The sequence below is a fragment of the Cydia strobilella genome, chromosome 3, assembly GCF_947568885.1.
Source record: "Cydia strobilella chromosome 3, ilCydStro3.1, whole genome shotgun sequence".
NCBI classification, from domain to species: Eukaryota; Metazoa; Arthropoda; class Insecta; order Lepidoptera; family Tortricidae; genus Cydia; species Cydia strobilella.
This window is the reverse complement of record NC_086043.1, coordinates 13267867-13284873: the sequence shown is the minus strand read 5'-3', so window position 1 is coordinate 13284873 and position 17007 is coordinate 13267867. Positions and strand designations below refer to the sequence as shown.

At 42.4% G+C, this 17007-nt stretch overlaps 1 protein-coding gene across 2 annotated transcripts in view; it reads right to left on the bottom strand.

Moving 5' to 3' along the window:
* LOC134755887 (septin-7) overlaps positions 1 to 17007 on the bottom strand; it is a 40247-nt gene that overhangs the window by 2536 nt on the left and 20704 nt on the right. The window contains exons 6-12 of one of the 2 annotated variants that reach the window (XM_063692526.1): positions 13189 to 13393; positions 11906 to 12074; positions 9343 to 9384; positions 8430 to 8508; positions 7809 to 7946; positions 4397 to 4479; positions 880 to 920 (exon numbers count right to left, since the gene is read on the bottom strand). In XM_063692526.1, the coding sequence (XP_063548596.1) occupies positions 880 to 920; positions 4397 to 4479; positions 7809 to 7946; positions 8430 to 8508; positions 9343 to 9384; positions 11906 to 12074; positions 13189 to 13393 (757 nt within the window). The remainder of the gene's footprint in view (positions 1 to 879; positions 921 to 4396; positions 4480 to 7808; positions 7947 to 8429; positions 8509 to 9342; positions 9385 to 11905; positions 12075 to 13188; positions 13394 to 17007) is intronic. The other variant, XM_063692525.1, reaches the window with a different exon arrangement.

The window sequence follows — 17007 nt, the reverse complement described above, 5'->3', positions numbered from 1 at the left end:
CTTTCCATCCCAGAAGGGTCCTTATGCTTAAGGTCCTTTTTATCTATAATTCTGATAGAAAGGTCCTATATTGCACATGAAGCATAAGGATAAGGACCCTTCTCCGATGGACAGCCATAACATAATATATGGGAAGAACATTGACGTAGCACTTAGCGTTAAAACTTAACGCGGTCCGACTTTATAGATTATCTAGAGGATTACCGTAAATATGCAGCACCATTCATTTTAGCTGTCAAAACCACCCCTAAGATATATTACTCCACTTCATGCGTCTTATTACTTCGTTACTCTTTCGCTTTTTTAAGGTGTGGATAGCACACGAACTTGTTCACGGCAAAAACAGCCGATTATTTATTACAGGAACTAAAGTAACATGTGCACAAAAACTTTGTACGCCATGGCGTAGTGAATACTGGGCTATAGCGCGGCAGAATATAAGTATAGTATGAATTTTCTCAAATGATTTTACTCCTACAATCCTAATTTGTTAAACAAAAGCCATTATTTTTTTTATGCGAGCATTCGGCTCCCGTGTTAAGGACTTGCCAAAGCAACAATGTCGTTGAAAAAGCAACTGTATCGTGACAGTATTAAGAATCAAATCTTAAACCTTAATACAATAACCTTAATGGAATACAGTTGCTTTTTCAAGGACATTGTTACTTTGCCACGTGGCTAATACGGGAGCTGACCGCTCGCATAAAAGAAACAATGGCTTTTGTTTAACAGATTAGGGTCTTAGGCGTAAAAATCATTTGAGAAATTTCATACTATATAACGAGACCTGTTGTCGCACTGCACTCGTCGGGTTAGTGTCGCACGCGTTAGTGACGACATACGGTGGGTGAGACACGACAGCACAGACTTAGAACAAACCTTTCTTTTTCTTGTCCTTCTTGTCTTTACCGTCGACGGTCCTGGAATAGATACAATGGAATGTTAGTAAAAAAATAGACAGAATAGATGTGAGTATTATTAAAAGTTAGCGCCCGACCAGAGTTTCGGTTTTGGCAGGTTTCGGAATAAAAATCATGTTTCGACCAAAAAAAATGCCGCACTTTTAAGCCGCGAAGAAAGTATAAATAGTTTCGGGAGTGTCCGACCGAAGTTTCGGCATAAAAATCATAGATAAGCCGAAACTAGAACCTGTACGGTCCGTCCATCGAATCCGGTTTCGGTTAGACACTATTAGAAGTTAAGACAAAAACTTCATTCAAGTTGAAATACAGACTTGAGTGTGAATAAAATGTGGGGTTGAGGTGTGGAGGTATATCTAGGAAGATATATTTCTTTCTTATTTCAGACTTTTGGCGTGCTTAAAATATATGTACACTGTGACTTCCACTTGCACACGGGTAGGAAAGCATGATCGAAATTTTCGGGTCACATAAAATAACCGCGCCATGTACAATAGGCATGATGACACATTTTGAAAAACTGTCCTATAATGTTAAGAATCATAAATTATTTACTATGAATAACATATTTCTGCATTTAATAAATGTTTAGTAGGAAAAAACTACATTTTAGTTTTTAGATTTTAAATTCGCTCCAAAACGCTTGTAAGTGTCATGGCGTCCCTAGTGACTTCAAGTTCATATAAACAAAACGCACGTTCTAGGCGTTCCTTAGAAGCTTATTAAATAATTTGTTTATTTCGTATTATTAAATATGAATACCAAAGTGTATAAATGTTGTGCGGTTTCTCAGTGTAATAATACATCAATAACAACTCCTATAATAAGTTATTTGTGCATGTTCCACACAATAAAACACGAAACAAGTAGCTTAAACTTGCAAGGCGATACAATGGCCGTATTGCCTAAGACTCGTCTTTATTTTTGCGAAGATCATTTCGATGTATTTAATTTATTTTTTAGTTTTTATAGGTACCTAACAGTATCTATCTTGTTTGAGGCGTAACTAATATAAAAGTTGCATGAGAGTAGGTTTTTGAGGTTAGGTTTCAAATTACACCAGTGTTGTCTTTAACAGATAATGACAAATTCTAATATTAACCTGCTATGAAATACACATAAAAAGCGATTTTACAGGGTTTGGATTTAGTTAATTACTTAAATTAGTATGATATTTATATAATTACTAGCTGTTGCCCGCGACTTCGTACGCGTGGATTTGTATGTTGGTGGTTATATATTTCTACATGAGCATAATATAGAACATTATGCAGCAAAAGATATCAGTAGGGACGGTTAATCATTCGTTAATAACTATACTAATATTCATTCTTAGTAAGTACATAACATAATTTAATGTAAATTTTAATATGCTTATATAATGAAATACATAACTATAATAATTTATTTCAGAACTTAACAACTATGTTTATTTACACGAATAAATTAAAAGCAAAATGAAATTAAAGATGCTTGAATAAATTATAATCTAAACCAATTGATAATACTCAAAGTAAAACTATGCAAAAGTAACTATATAAAATGTTTAATCATTAAATTGTTTTAAATGTGTAATTATTAATTTGTACATAGATTGTATAAAAAAAAAAAGGAATCAATAATATTTTGAAAAATTGCATGATATAATATAAGTAGATAAGTTATGATTAAGTAGCTTTAGGTAATTGATGATAATCGATTTTATAAAATTTCTTTTAATTTTCTTTTGGTTGTAATTGTTTCGCCTAAATTTTATGTTTTTGTGGGAATAAATGGCTTTATTATTATTATTATAATAACTATACAACGCGTGAAATTTGTCTTTCACAAACTACGAAGTTTCAAGACCCTAACTGAAAAAAATTGTTCCCGATATAATCCCTCCGATCCTCTTAGAAGATTTACAAGTCCACTATTTAAAAAAAATTCGCTCCCGAAACTATTAATACAAACTTTTCAAAAACGTTGTAAGTAATCAATTTTCGTCTATTTTAATATAATGCCCTTTTTACCAAGTTTCAAGTTCCTAGCTTAAAAGAAAATTTGTACCACATATAAACTTACATCCCCTTTTTAACCCCTTTAGGAGTTGAATTTTTAAGAACGTTGAAATAACTTTTTTGGAATCTTATACAATGCCTTTCTAAGAAGTTTCAAAGCATTTGTAATAGATTCACTTTGAACCCCTTTTTAACCCTTTTATGGGATGAATATTTAAAAACGCTTAAATTACTTTTCTTGTATTCTAATAATATGCCTTTATACAAAGATTTAATTTCCGCACTCAAAAAAATATTTGATCATACAAACTTTCAACCCCATTTTTACCACCTTGGGGGATGAATTTTCAATAATGCTGAAATAAGTTTTTTTCTCTTTTAATTATACTATATCTTTCTATGAAGTTCAAGTACCTAGCTTAAAATAAAATTAGGACCACGACAAAATTTGAACCCCTTTTTAACCACTTTAGGGGATGAATTTTTAAAAACGCTGAAATCACTTTTCTTGTATTCTAATAACATGCCTTTATGCAAAGATTTAAGTCGCCGCACTTAAAAAAATGTTTGACCTCCAAACAAACTTTCTACCCCTTTTTCACCACCTTAAGGGATGAATTTTCAAAACCGCTGAAATTACTTTTCTAGTATTTTAATAATATGCCTTTATACAAAGTTTCAAGTCCCGCACTCAAAAAAATTATGATCTCCATACAAACTTTCAACCCCTTTTTCACCACCTTAGGGGATGAATTTTGAAAAACCCCTTCTTAGTGGATACTAACGTCATAAAAGCTATCTATTGTGAAAAATTCAGCTCTCTAGGTCCAACGGTTTGGGCTGGGCGTTGATTTAAGTGAGTCAGTCAGTCAGTTAGTCAAGACTTTTACGTTTATATATATATATATATATATATATGAGATTTTTATGAGATTTTAGAGATAAATATTGTTTTCAATTATAACACAAGTCTTCGTTTGATTGTAAAAACTTCAAGAATCATCACATCGATTCTAGGCAAATTAGCACTGTTTGCCTTAGTAAATCCTTGTTCCATGGTTCAAGTTATTATTATTAGTTAATATTCGGTTTAAGCTACTTAAGTTGAATCCGTGAATAGTAAATCAAATAGCAGGAACCATAGGAGAATCAGTACTTTCAGTTCTTTGGATATTTGTTTATACGAACGTGACGTCATTCGCTCTGATTGGTGTTCACCGAATCAAGGCGGACTTGCGTATTTTGTAATTTTATTTTAACATAACATTTACCAATCTCGGCAAATATAAAAAATAAATGCGTCTTTCGTATTCTACGACTAGTTTCATTAAATAAATATAATATTTTAGTGACTTTTAATTACTGCATCATGCCTATTGTGTGGAACTGGAAGAAACTAGTATCGAGGATCAAGTCCTGGATGGCGCTCCGCCTTAGGAAAGTAGTCCACTGTAAGGTACGTGAATGAATGCTCACTCTTTGCTGTTGGCCTCGAGCGAGCGCCGGCGCAGGTCGTCGAGCGAGAGGCCGGTGTCTCGCTCCCACGCGGCGCGCTCCGCCTGGAAGAAGATACAAAACCTTATTTTTACCTGCAACTTATTTGACTAGCTTGCGGCAGTCAACTTTTTTATACGTAAAATGACAACCATATAATTATACGTTTGTATAGTATTACTGTTTACACAAGGCATCATGAACGGAAGACCCGCTGCAATCAAGGTCTCGGTCTTCGCGGTTCACGCCACATACGACGTATTGCAAAATATTGTATAAAAAAAAGCAACATTCCTGTAGAACGTAGCGCCGTACGCAACGTCAACTGGGGACCGCTTTGTTTGAAGCTTTAAAAATATTGCTGTAACTCGCACAGTATGTTTCACCTCACAGACAACACAGACGCAACTATATGAACTGTTTACTTGTAAAATTCTATGATACTAGAATCATGCACAAACGAGTCGTTAAGCCCTAAAGCAATTTTTTGTAAATATTTTTAATTTACACAAGTACCGGTCGTAATCGTGAGCGCAACCGAAACAAGCGGTCGCGCTTCCATACGGCATTAGTATGGGAGCGCGTTTGTGCGGTGACCTCAACTGCGTTATGATATAATGTTCTCGATCCCATTACGTCCCCCATATGGCAATGCAGGTAACGCTGGTGTAGTTTAATAGGTAGGTCTCATGTCTCACCTGCAGCGCGCGCTGGCGCTCCTCCAGCTCGCGCGCCTGCGCCTCGAGCGCGCGGCGCGTGGCCTCGTGCCGGCGCGCCAGCTCGGCCTCCGACTCCCGGTGGGGGGAGAGGGAGGGGTGTCTCATGTCTCACCTGCAGCGCGCGCTGGCGCTCCTCCAGCTCGCGCGCCTGCGCCTCGAGCGCTCGGCGCGTGGCCTCGTGCCGGCGCGCCAGCTCGGCCTCCGGCTCCCGGTGGGGGGAGAGGGAGGGGTGTCTCATGTCTCACCTGCAGCGCGCGCTGGCGCTCCTCCAGCTCGCGCGCCTGCGCCTCGAGCGCGCGGCGCGTGGCCTCGTGCCGGCGCGCCAGCTCGGCCTCCGACTCCCGGTTGGGGGAGAGGGAGGGGTGTCTCATGTCTCACCTGCAGCGCGCGCTGGCGCTCCTCCAGCTCGCGCGCCTCCGCCTCGAGCGCGCGGCGCGTGGCCTCGTGCCGGCGCGCCAGCTCGGCCTCCGACTCCCGGTGGGGGGAGAGGGAGAGGGAGGGGTGTCTCATGTCTCACCTGCAGCGCGCGCTGGCGCTCCTCCAGCTCACGCGCCTGCGCCTCGAGCGCGCGGCGCGTGGCCTCGTGCCGGCGCGCCAGCTCGGCCTCCAACTCCCGGTGGGGGGAGAGGGAGGGGTGTCTCATGTCTCACCTGCAGCGCGCGCTGGCGCTCCTCCAACTCGCGCGCCTGCGCCTCGAGCGCGCGGCGCGTGGCCTCGTGCCGGCGCGCCAGCTCGGCCTCCGACTCCCGGTGGGGGGAGAGGGAGAGGGAGGGGTGTCTCATGTCTCACCTGCAGCGCGCGCTGGCGCTCCTCCAGCTCGCGCGCCTGCGCCTCGAGCGCGCGGCGCGTGGCCTCGTGCCGGCGCGCCAGCTCGGCCTCCGACTCCCGGTGGGGGGAGAGGGAGGGGTGTCTCATGTCTCACCTGCAGCGCGCGCTGGCGCTCCTCCAGCTCGCGCGCCTGCGCCTCGAGCGCGCGGCGCGTGGCCTCGTGCCGGCGCGCCAGCTCGGCCTCCGACTCCCGGTGGGGGGAGAGGGAGGGGTGTCTCATGTCTCACCTGCAGCGCGCGCTGGCGCTCCTCCAGCTCGCGCGCCTGCGCCTAGAGCGCGCGGCGCGTGGCCTCGTGCCGGCGCGCCAGCTCGGCCTCCGACTCCCGGTGGGGGGAGAGGGAGAGGGAGGGGTGTCTCATGTCTCACCTGCAGCGCGCGCTGGCGCTCCTCCAGCTCGCGCGCCTGCGCCTCGAGCGCGCGGCGCGTGGCCTCGTGCCGGCGCGCCAGCTCGGCCTCCGACTCCCGGTGGGGGGAGAGGGAGGGGTGTCTCATGTCTCACCTGCAGCGCGCGCTGGCGCTCCTCCAGCTCGCGCGCCTGCGCCTCGAGCGCGCGGCGCGTGGCCTCGTGCCGGCGCGCCAGCTCGGCCTCCGACTCCCGGTGGGGGGAGAGGGAGGGGTGTCTCATGTCTCACCTGCAGCGCGCGCTGGCGCTCCTCCAGCTCGCGCGCCTGCGCCTCGAGCGCGCGGCGCGTGGCCTCGTGCCGGCGCGCCAGCTCGGCCTCCGACTCCCGGTGGGGGGAGAGGGAGGGGTGTCTCATGTCTCACCTGCAGCGCGCGCTGGCGCTCCTCCAGCTCGCGTGCCTGCGCCTCGAGCGCGCGGCGCGTGGCCTCGTGCCGGCGCGCCAGCTCGGCCTCCAACTCCCGGTGGGGGGAGAGGGAGGGGTGTCTCATGTCTCACCTGCAGCGCGCGCTGGCGCTCCTCCAGCTCGCGCGCCTGCGCCTCGAGCGCGCGGCGCGTGGCCTCGTGCCGGCGCGCCAGCTCGGCCTCCGACTCCCGGTGGGGGGTGAGGGAGAGGGAGGGGTGTCTCATGTCTCACCTGCAGCGCGCGCTGGCGCTCCTCCAGCTCGCGCGCCTGCGCCTCGAGCGCGCGGCGCGTGGCCTCGTGCCGGCGCGCCAGCTCGGCCTCCGACTCCCGGTGGGGGGAGAGGGAGGGGTGTCTCATGTCTCACCTGCAGCGCGCGCTGGCGCTCCTCCAGCTCGCGCGCCTGCGCCTCGAGCGCGCGGCGCGTGGCCTCGTGCCGGCGCGCCAGCTCGGCCTCCGACTCCCGGTGGGGGGAGAGGGAGGGGTGTCTCATGTCTCACCTGCAGCGCGCGCTGGCGCTCCTCCAGCTCGCGTGCCTGCGCCTCGAGCGCGCGGCGCGTGGCCTCGTGCCGGCGCGCCAGCTCGGCCTCCAACTCCCGGTGGGGGGAGAGGGAGGGGTGTCTCATGTCTCACCTGCAGCGCGCGCTGGCGCTCCTCCAGCTCGCGTGCCTGCGCCTCGAGCGCGCGGCGCGTGGCCTCGTGCCGGCGCGCCAGCTCGGCCTCCGACTCCCGGTGGGGGGAGAGGGAGGGGTGTCTCATGTCTCACCTGCAGCGCGCGCTGGCGCTCCTCCAGCTCGCGCGCCTGCGCCTCGAGCGCGCGGCGCGTGGCCTCGTGCCGGCGCGCCAGCTCGGCCTCCGACTCCCGGTGGGGGGAGAGGGAGAGGGAGGGGTGTCTCATGTCTCACCTGCAGCGCGCGCTGGCGCTCCTCCAGCTCGCGCGCCTGCGCCTCGAGCGCGCGGCGCGTGGCCTCGTGCCGGCGCGCCAGCTCGGCCTCCGACTCCCGGTGGGGGGAGAGGGAGAGGGAGGGGTGTCTCATGTCTCACCTGCAGCGCGCGCTGGCGCTCCTCCAGCTCGCGCGCCTGCGCCTCGAGCGCGCGGCGCGTGGCCTCGTGCCGGCGCGCCAGCTCGGCCTCCGACTCCTTCAGCTTGGCGCGCTTCTCGCGCACCTTCATCTCGAACACCTGCAACCATACACAAGCACCATTATCGAAGGGCTCAGCATTCATTCTGATGTAAATTATGACGACGACTCCCTGCGGTCGTGTTTTAATTTATCCCCACTCGTTTCGAATTTCCTCTTTTTCGCACTTGTATCGTAAATAACTATTTTCTGCATATTCAATTTTTACTCATGACTGTTACTGTAAGACTAAAACAGAATAAATCATTTTATAAGCTATCGATCTCACTACACCATTTACGTTGATCTTATTGCTGCTGATATGCACTGCCACAAAGCCTTGCCTTGCTTCTCTGCGCTGTTAATTTATTTATTTTTATTTATTAAGAAACAAACAGTCTTATAAAACAGATGAGTTTATAAAGTAACATTTTTCTAGTAATAGACCTATAGTTTCCTATATGTAAACGAATATTAATAAAAACTTATTACTTATTAAAAAGTGTACTGTATGTAATGATTAAAAAATGTACTCTTTACTGACCTGTTCCATTTCACTCTCCATTTTCTTCATTTTAAGATCGTGTTCCCTCTTTTCTTCTTCCATTTGAGCCAGGGGGTTCCTGAATAAAAGAAAAGTTATATTACTAAATATAAAATAAGCAACATTCTTGTGACGTTGCATCTTTGTTGATAATACTGTAATCAAAAACAACAACAACTGCCGTACACATTGAACATAAATGTAAATAATTTTATATCCCACATGCATAAACAAAGAAATTTTAAGCAACACTAAAGAGTTAAAGCAATAATATATATAATGACTACTCATGCAAAGAAGTTTCTAAATGATTGGGTAATAAAAAGTTTAATCGTCTAGTGACCTCAATTCCACCCAAGCCATTAGTGACGATTTGTGTTTCACAATGGAACTGCCATAAAACAGCTAAATAAATATTTGTAGGTCCTTTTCAGAGAGTTGTGAAAGCAGAACTGCCTTTGAATGAACATTTTGACAATGACAACGTTGATTTTGTTTTGACAAAGAAGATTTAGGAATAGAATAAATTAAAAATATGAACGTAAAACGTAACGGCAAGAAAATTTCTAAATCGAAAAGTGACTTATCAGCCTTATTACACTCTTCGCTTTCTTTTATCCGTTTGCATTTAAAGATATTGACTAATATAGCAATACTCCGACATATATCACTAATCATCGTAGCTTAGTGCATGTGTTTGCTGTCATCCCTGCTTATTTTTACGCTTTTAACTTCCCGACATAACAGCTGACAATCACTAAACTGTGGTAAAGACATAATAGCGATACAAAAGTATGTTACCATGCTAGGATTTTATGGTATAAGCATGCTAATTCGACGCTGTCAAAACATTTATCTCAAGGCAGATAATGAGTGATGGTTAAAACACACGTCAGTGTGCGACGGAACTTACCACACGGTCATGAAACTGTTCATCAGTCCTTGTGGGCACAAACTGAACACCAACACAACCATAGTTAGACACGTGGCTGTGCTCGCACACACGCACACAGTGGCATTACTAACGTGAAGTGAAGTGAGATACAAGAAAAACAGGGTGTTTTAAGGCGACTAGCCGAACCATACTCCGTGAGCTAAATATTATGTTTCATGGTGCTAACATCAGTCTCGAAAAGTGTTGTTTATATAGAACACTTTCAGGTCAGATGAAATGTATGAAACATTTTGTTTATACGACTTTGGGATTGGTGTCATAGTAAAAGTCGTTCAGTATGAACTACATAATTCAACTCTCATTGTGTGGCAAGGCGTTCAAAAACTCCTTGCATGTTTAATCTTAAAGTTAAAATCTTAGAGTTAGTTCAAGTTCATTTATTTATGTTTAATAAGCTATTGTTCGGTTTGTGTGCATATCTAAACGTTATCAATATGCCAAATATATATATGCCATTTGGACACAAAACGAACACAGCAAATAAAGCTTCTTGATACAGTAAACATTCGGATAAAATTCTTGTTTAAGGCATTATTCTGTCGCTCTTAACATATCATCCGTATGTGCATTTGAAAACGAATACAAGAATTCTTGTTCAACTTTGCATGTACAAGTTTAGTTTTCTGTAACAAACTCACTGTGCTGTGACACATAAGTGATGACAAATAAAGAAACTATAATTTCACACAACAAACGTTAAATGTTATTAATGCCACTGATGATGCGCAACTGTTATTATTATGATTTATGATTACACTCATGGATATTTACAAATATTACATATTTAAAGCAAAAATAGGTACTGAAAAGTATAGTAAAATTAAGTAATTAGGCCATCATAAGCAACATTGATATTTTGATAGTATTGATAATAATCGTTAGGACAAAAGATAAAAATAAAACTTAATGTGACATTTACGGTAAACAACTGAAATTCTAGTGAAATATTTGTTAAAATCCATGATAAGACGATGACAATGATGTATCATTTCTGCATGCCCAAGCACAAAACATTCACGTTATTAAAGAATGTTATATGCAACTATCGGTAGACTAATGTATGGAATATAAATTAAAATGTTTAGCACACAACTGCGAGGACAGCGACAGAGCAAACAGTCGAAGGTGACCAGACATGCAGCAATGAACAACGCAAGTTAGACGAAATTTGGGTTAAGATATTGTTATGAAGAACTTCATATAAATGTGTAGTTCTTAGCCATAAGGCACCGCTCGTCAGTTGTCTATAAAGCGCTATGATTCAAATAAATCATCCTTATTGACAATTGACAATACGAAACCTTGTTTCTATGAACGTCACATATTATTGCATAAGTAAAAGAAGTCTGGTCACCTTTAAAGCGGTGACTGCAGTATCACTCGAAAATATTAGTTAATGTATAATATTATACGTAAAGTACGAATAAAGCAACCCGGTCTATATAGGTTGTTAGGTTTAAACCATGCCTATGATTATTTTACGGACATCAGAAAACTTGTATAGTGACTACTATTCATATTATATGTGAAAAGCTTTAAAAGTTTTCAATACGTGCGAGTTAGTCGGATAATATTTTTTATAAATAAAGCATCTTTACTACACAGCTTATTTTTAAACCCGACGTAAATACTTCGACATTAGTTAATTATTTTAGCCCAAACAATTACTTTAAACTTGCCAAGTACTTCGAATAATAACCGCTGCGAAGAGGCCCAGTGGGGTGAGAGAAACAAAGTGTATTTTCTTTGTGAAAGTGGTTCCGTCCAGGGTTCAAATAAAGTACTGTCATTATTTACTGTTTACTCGCTCTTATTATTAACTCGGTGTCATTGTTTTTTTTCTTATGACACTCCTTTTACAAATTTAGTGCATGTTTTGTTATGGTGTAGTTTATTTATTCTACCAATTAATTGACATTTTATTTAGAATTATACACAATCTCAACGTATTCCTTCGCGAGCCCGATTTTACTCATGTTGGCCATCACGAAATTTAGACGTCGATTCTCACTCTATGTTGGGGTTATGTATTAATTATGAAATGTAAGTAGACTATGGAGAAAAACTATAAAAAAAAAAACTTCCGAGACATTTCCCTTACCGCACCCGACCTTAAAAGCCGTATGGTTTGGATACCTTTACAACCTTCTCGGTAATCTATCAGAGAGACTCTGGCAAATAGAGGAATGTTCGGTGGAATGCATTGTCGGGTTAGTGATGGCATCGTATGCAGGGTGAAATCTTAATCACTAGCCATACTCTGCGTAGTGACTATATAGGTCATACAGAACCACGTTTAATCTTGACAGCCAAATTTTTTTTCGCGATTTCGGCATTGGTCCCATAATAAAAGTTGTTCAGTATGACCTATAAAGTCACTACGCAGAGTATGGCTAGTGACTAAAAAATTAACCCGTATACGTAACTACATAATAATTAAGAAACCGAAGAGGTTAGAAAAGTATCCTTTATAGAATGTAACGACAATGTAATATAAAGAGCAAGATATATTGTGACGTACTTATTGGAGTTGATCCTGTGCGGCTTGCCGTCGTGCGAGAGGCCGGCCAGCTTGCGGCAGCGGTAGTTCTCGTAGTGCACGGAGCTGGTCACGTCCTTGAGGTCCTGCAGGTGCGTCCGGATCACCATGTTGCGCAACGCCAGGAAGTCGCAGTGCTCCAGGTTCTCCACTGTAAACGGACCTCAAACTTAACACGTTGAGTGCCGGGAACCCGCTCGGCGGGTTCTCTGTTCGTAGTCGCTTTCCTCTACAAATCGGGAAAACGCTGACTACACATTTTGGTAGGAAAGTGACAGTTAGTAGGAGTAACTTAAACACAACTAAAGTCGTGCTTTAAAGTACAAGTTAAAATAAAATTGCCCAAATACGAACATGATTCTTATACAATTCTTTCTAATATGGCGCTGTATGGCTCGATTGTCAAAAGTTATTTGATCATTCAGTGAGCATAAAACATGATGCAGAGTACTGCACACACGACACAGAACAGTAGTGTCATTTGTTTCGGCTAGCAAACTAGAGGGCATATTTTTTTCTTAGATTTTACCCAGCGGTAAATAGAAGGCTCTATTGCAATTAGTAACACTTTGGTAAAAGTGATGGATAAGGACTAATTAATTTCGTCAGCATTATTATGGCTGCCAGGGCCGACGATTTTAAAACTAGCATGTTTTCAACTAGTTTCCCTTCGTTTCTTTGCGCCTAATTAAAAGAACCACTGATGTATTCAACATGCAAAACATAAAATTGATAGGATGTTCTTGAGTCATTTCGTTTTTAAATATTATGTAATAGCAACTGTTCCTACGCAACTTGAAATGGCACCAATCTTCGGAAAGGCGTGTTTTTTATGTATGTAATCATGCTAAAATCACAGTTACGGCCAATGCTATCGGTAGCAGCGTTGAGGCTCCTTAGTCAGTGTAAAGTTAGCGCGGTCGGAGTTTATGTTTTTTTAGGGTTCCGTACCCAAAGGGTAAAAACGGGACCCTATTACTAAGACTCCGCTGTCCGTCTGTCCGTCTGTCTGTCTGTCACCAGGCTGTATCTCATTAACCGTGATAGCTAGACAGTGTAAATTTTCACAGATGATGTATTTCTGTTGCCGCTATAACAACAAATACTAAAAACAGAATAATATAAATATTTAAATGGGGCTCCCATACAACAAACGTGATTTTTTTGCTTTTTTTCCGTAATGGTACGGAACTCTTCGTGCGCGAGTCCGACTCGCACTTGGCCGGTTTTTATTTTATTTTAAGAATGTTACAAGAGCTCATTACCCTCGGCCACGCCCCAGGGGTACTTGCGGCCGCGCACACGCTTGCCGTCCTGCTCGATGACGGTGTTGGCGCCCACCACCGCGAACGGCACGCGCGCACGCAGCCTGCCCGCCTCCGCGCCCGTACCCGAGCCCGCCTCCTCCTCGCCCGTGCTCTCGGGGAACGAGTAGATCTTGATCTTGTGCTCGGCGATCTCTTTCATTATCTGGAATCGAAGAGGAATTTCGTTAAAAACTTACGGTTGACGTAGTTTTACATAGGGGACGGTCTTGCTCCGGTAAATTATGATATACCGGTGAGTCGACGCGAATGATTTGAAAGCTGGTAAATGGAATGTGGGGACTCACTTAAAATTGTGGACGACTATAGGTACCTATATATGTACATCATAAATAAAGTTATACTCGTACATAAAAAAATCGGGCTTTATGATAAAATACGCGTGTACGGCGGTAGGTAAAATACGTTTTCGAGGGCTTCCCCCTAGGTACCAAATGTTTACGGAAGTGGCATTGGTTAAAGTAATGTTATAAATAAAATACAAGTAATATACTTGCAATTAAACAAAAAAAATGAATAAACTCAAATAAGCCTAAATTTTAAGAAAAATTACCATAAATGGCAACACGACGTAGTCATGATACATCGTAGCAGCTGTCACAGGAGTAGCCTTATCTTATTCTACCATGGAATAAAGTACAAATTAATTTAACTTTCGGTGAATTCAGGCCGAGATTCTCAAAATAGGAACTGAATTAAACGAACATGATGAACGGAGTTATATTTAGCAGTCGCAGACGACACTAGCAAAATGATATTATTCCCGTTTTGCTGTAGTTATAAATAATTGGTGCGCTTACTGGTGCAGATACTCGTAGTCTACATACTGATATTACTGGTGCAGGAAAAAACCCGCGTGTCATCGGCCCTACTTATTACGAGCGACTACCCCCAGACTAGAGAGACGAGCCCTCTGACAGAAAATTTAAGAGCCGTTTGAGAAACTTTTTATTGGATAATCCACTGTATTCCATAAAGGAGTTTTATGAAATCACTAATTAGATTTATTTAAATAGTACTTTGCTCACATCGGAATTGTAAGGTTTATTGTAATTTACTTATTTGTTACTTTAATGGTGACCTTAATTTCTGTGACATAAGTGCTCAATTTTGTTTATTTATTTTATAGCTTAATAACAACCCATTCCTGGCGAATTTATTTTCTAAATAATTGTTTTTAATTTATTTATTTTTTATTTTATTTATTTATTTAAGAAACAAACAGTCTTCTATAGTTATACATAACACTGGAAATTTTCTTAAAGCTAGACTTACAGTTTCCTTAATGAAAATATTTTAACATCATGTTTAATAAAGTTTCTACAGAGTAAAACAGAGCTATTTGTGCAAACAAGAACAAAAACAATAACAACAATAATGAGAAAAAAAAAATGCAAGAGTATCAGGGTGTTAACAATTAAATTGTATATAAACTGAATACTAAAAAGGTTTTGTTATTCTTATTACTTATTAACGTTCAATACTGAGATTTTTTCCTAATAGCGCCAAACTAATGATCTGGGTTATTACACTGCATGGATAGTGTTTTAAATCTATTAAGTTTCTCGCAGAAAATATCGAGATTCAGAAATTTTTCGTTGTACAACCTGCATACCCTTCTAACAAAACTATTTTTCGCGTAAGCAGTCCGACTACGGGGGATGTAAAAGAGGGGTTTTTTCCTGCAAGCGCGTTCACAACGTCGAGGAACTCTGAAGGATAGTGAATGTAATAAAAACGGAGAATCAATAATATTGTTAATAATTTTATAAAGGGTTAAGATATCGGTACGTTCTCGGCGATAACTAAGGGATGTTATATTGTGTGCTCTCATTGCGGTGACGTAATCTGAATTTTTTTTTTCTAATCCTGTATTCTATTGTCTTAGCAAACTTTTTTTGAACTCTCTCTATCCTATCACTATGTATTTTATACTGTAGGCTCCACACAGCGCTTGCAAATTCCAAACGACTACGAACATAACTGTTGAACAGTACCTTATAAGTTAAAAGTCTCTTAAATGGTTTACCTACGCGTAATATAAATCCTAACTGCTTAAATGCTTTACTTAACATGTCATCAATGTGAGGTACAAAAGTGAGTTTTGAGTCCATTATGACACCGAGGTCTCGAATCTGGTGAACACGACCTAAATTTTTATTACAAAGTTTATAGTCAAAATTAATACTACTCCTTTTTCTGCTAAAACTTATAACGAAACATTTGTCCGGATTTATGGACAACTTATTATCAATGCAATAAGTCTCAAAAAGATCCAAGTCATCTTGTAAGGCTTTACAATCATTCATATTACGAATGACTCTAAATATCTTTGCATCGTCAGCATATAAAAGTAAGTTTGACTTTTTTATACATGCAGAGATATCATTGATGTAGATGATAAATAATAAAGGCCCCAGATGAGACCCTTGTGGAACACCAGATGTGATAGGCCTGTACTGAGAAATATATCCACCCACTGCCACAGCCTGCGAACGATTCTCAATGTAAGATTTTATCCACCGGAAAAGGTCACCGTGTATACCAATATGCCAGAGCTTCAACAGTAAGCGCTCATGACAAACCTTATCGAAGGCCTTGGCAAAATCGGTATACACAGCGTCCACCCGATAGTTATTATCTAGTGCGTCCAATAAGATCTCCGTGTAGGATATCAGATTGGACTCAACACTCCGGCCCTTAAGAAAACCATGTTGGTTTGGGATAATGTGACGACGTATGGCAGTGGATAGATGATCGGTTACAATTTTTTCCAAAATCTTACCAAATTGACACAGTTTCGAGATTGGTCGATATTTTTCTATGTCATGGCTAATTTCACCTTTAGGTATAGGGGTGACTAGTGCACGTTTCCACAACGAGGGGACGCATCCATCTGCAAGGGATTTTTTGAAAAGTAATGTAACCGGTTCTACTAAATTGGAAGAGCATTTATTGATTATTACTGGATGTATAAAAACAGGACCGGCCCCTTTGTTTACATTTATGGATTTAAGATATTTATAAACTAATTCTTTGGTTATGTGAATTGTATCAAAGTCGAAAACTGAGTCACTTGTCGATGGGAGGTTATTTAAATCAAAAGAAACACTACCCGGTTTTTCAAAAACTGAGTGAAAGTGTTCATTAAAGAAATCACATATTTGTGTCCCACTTGAAGCTGTCACACCCTTATATTGTATAACCTGCGGAAGACCTCTTTTAGACATAGTAGATTTTATATAAGCCCAAAAGAATTTAGGGTGAGCATTAATCTTAGTTTCAGTATAACTAATATAACTTCTATAACATTCCGGCTCCAACTTTGATATTCTTTTCTTTAACAGTTTATAAGTGTCATGGTCTAATGGGTTACCATACGTCTTCCACAGCTTATGGTATTTCTTTTTTTCGTTCAACAGTCTTCTAAGTGGTTTAGTATACCACGGGGGCTTGGAACAAGAAAACCGTTGGGGGACCCTAGGGACATATCTATCGATTAAGCTATTTAGTATATTGTAGAAAATCGAAACACAATCGTCCAACGTACGGCCCTAAAAGCGTTCCGACCAGGCGATTTTAGATAACTCGAGGTTTATTTCATTGAAGTTTGCATTGAAGAAACGATATACAAAAGTAGGGGCCGGTTTGAGAGGAATCGTGTAAGCAATACTAAGTTCTATTTGAAGAGCCTTATGGTGCAAATCTTCCGGTCCTTATGGTGCAAATCTTCCGGTCTTCGGAGATTTAATGTTTTTA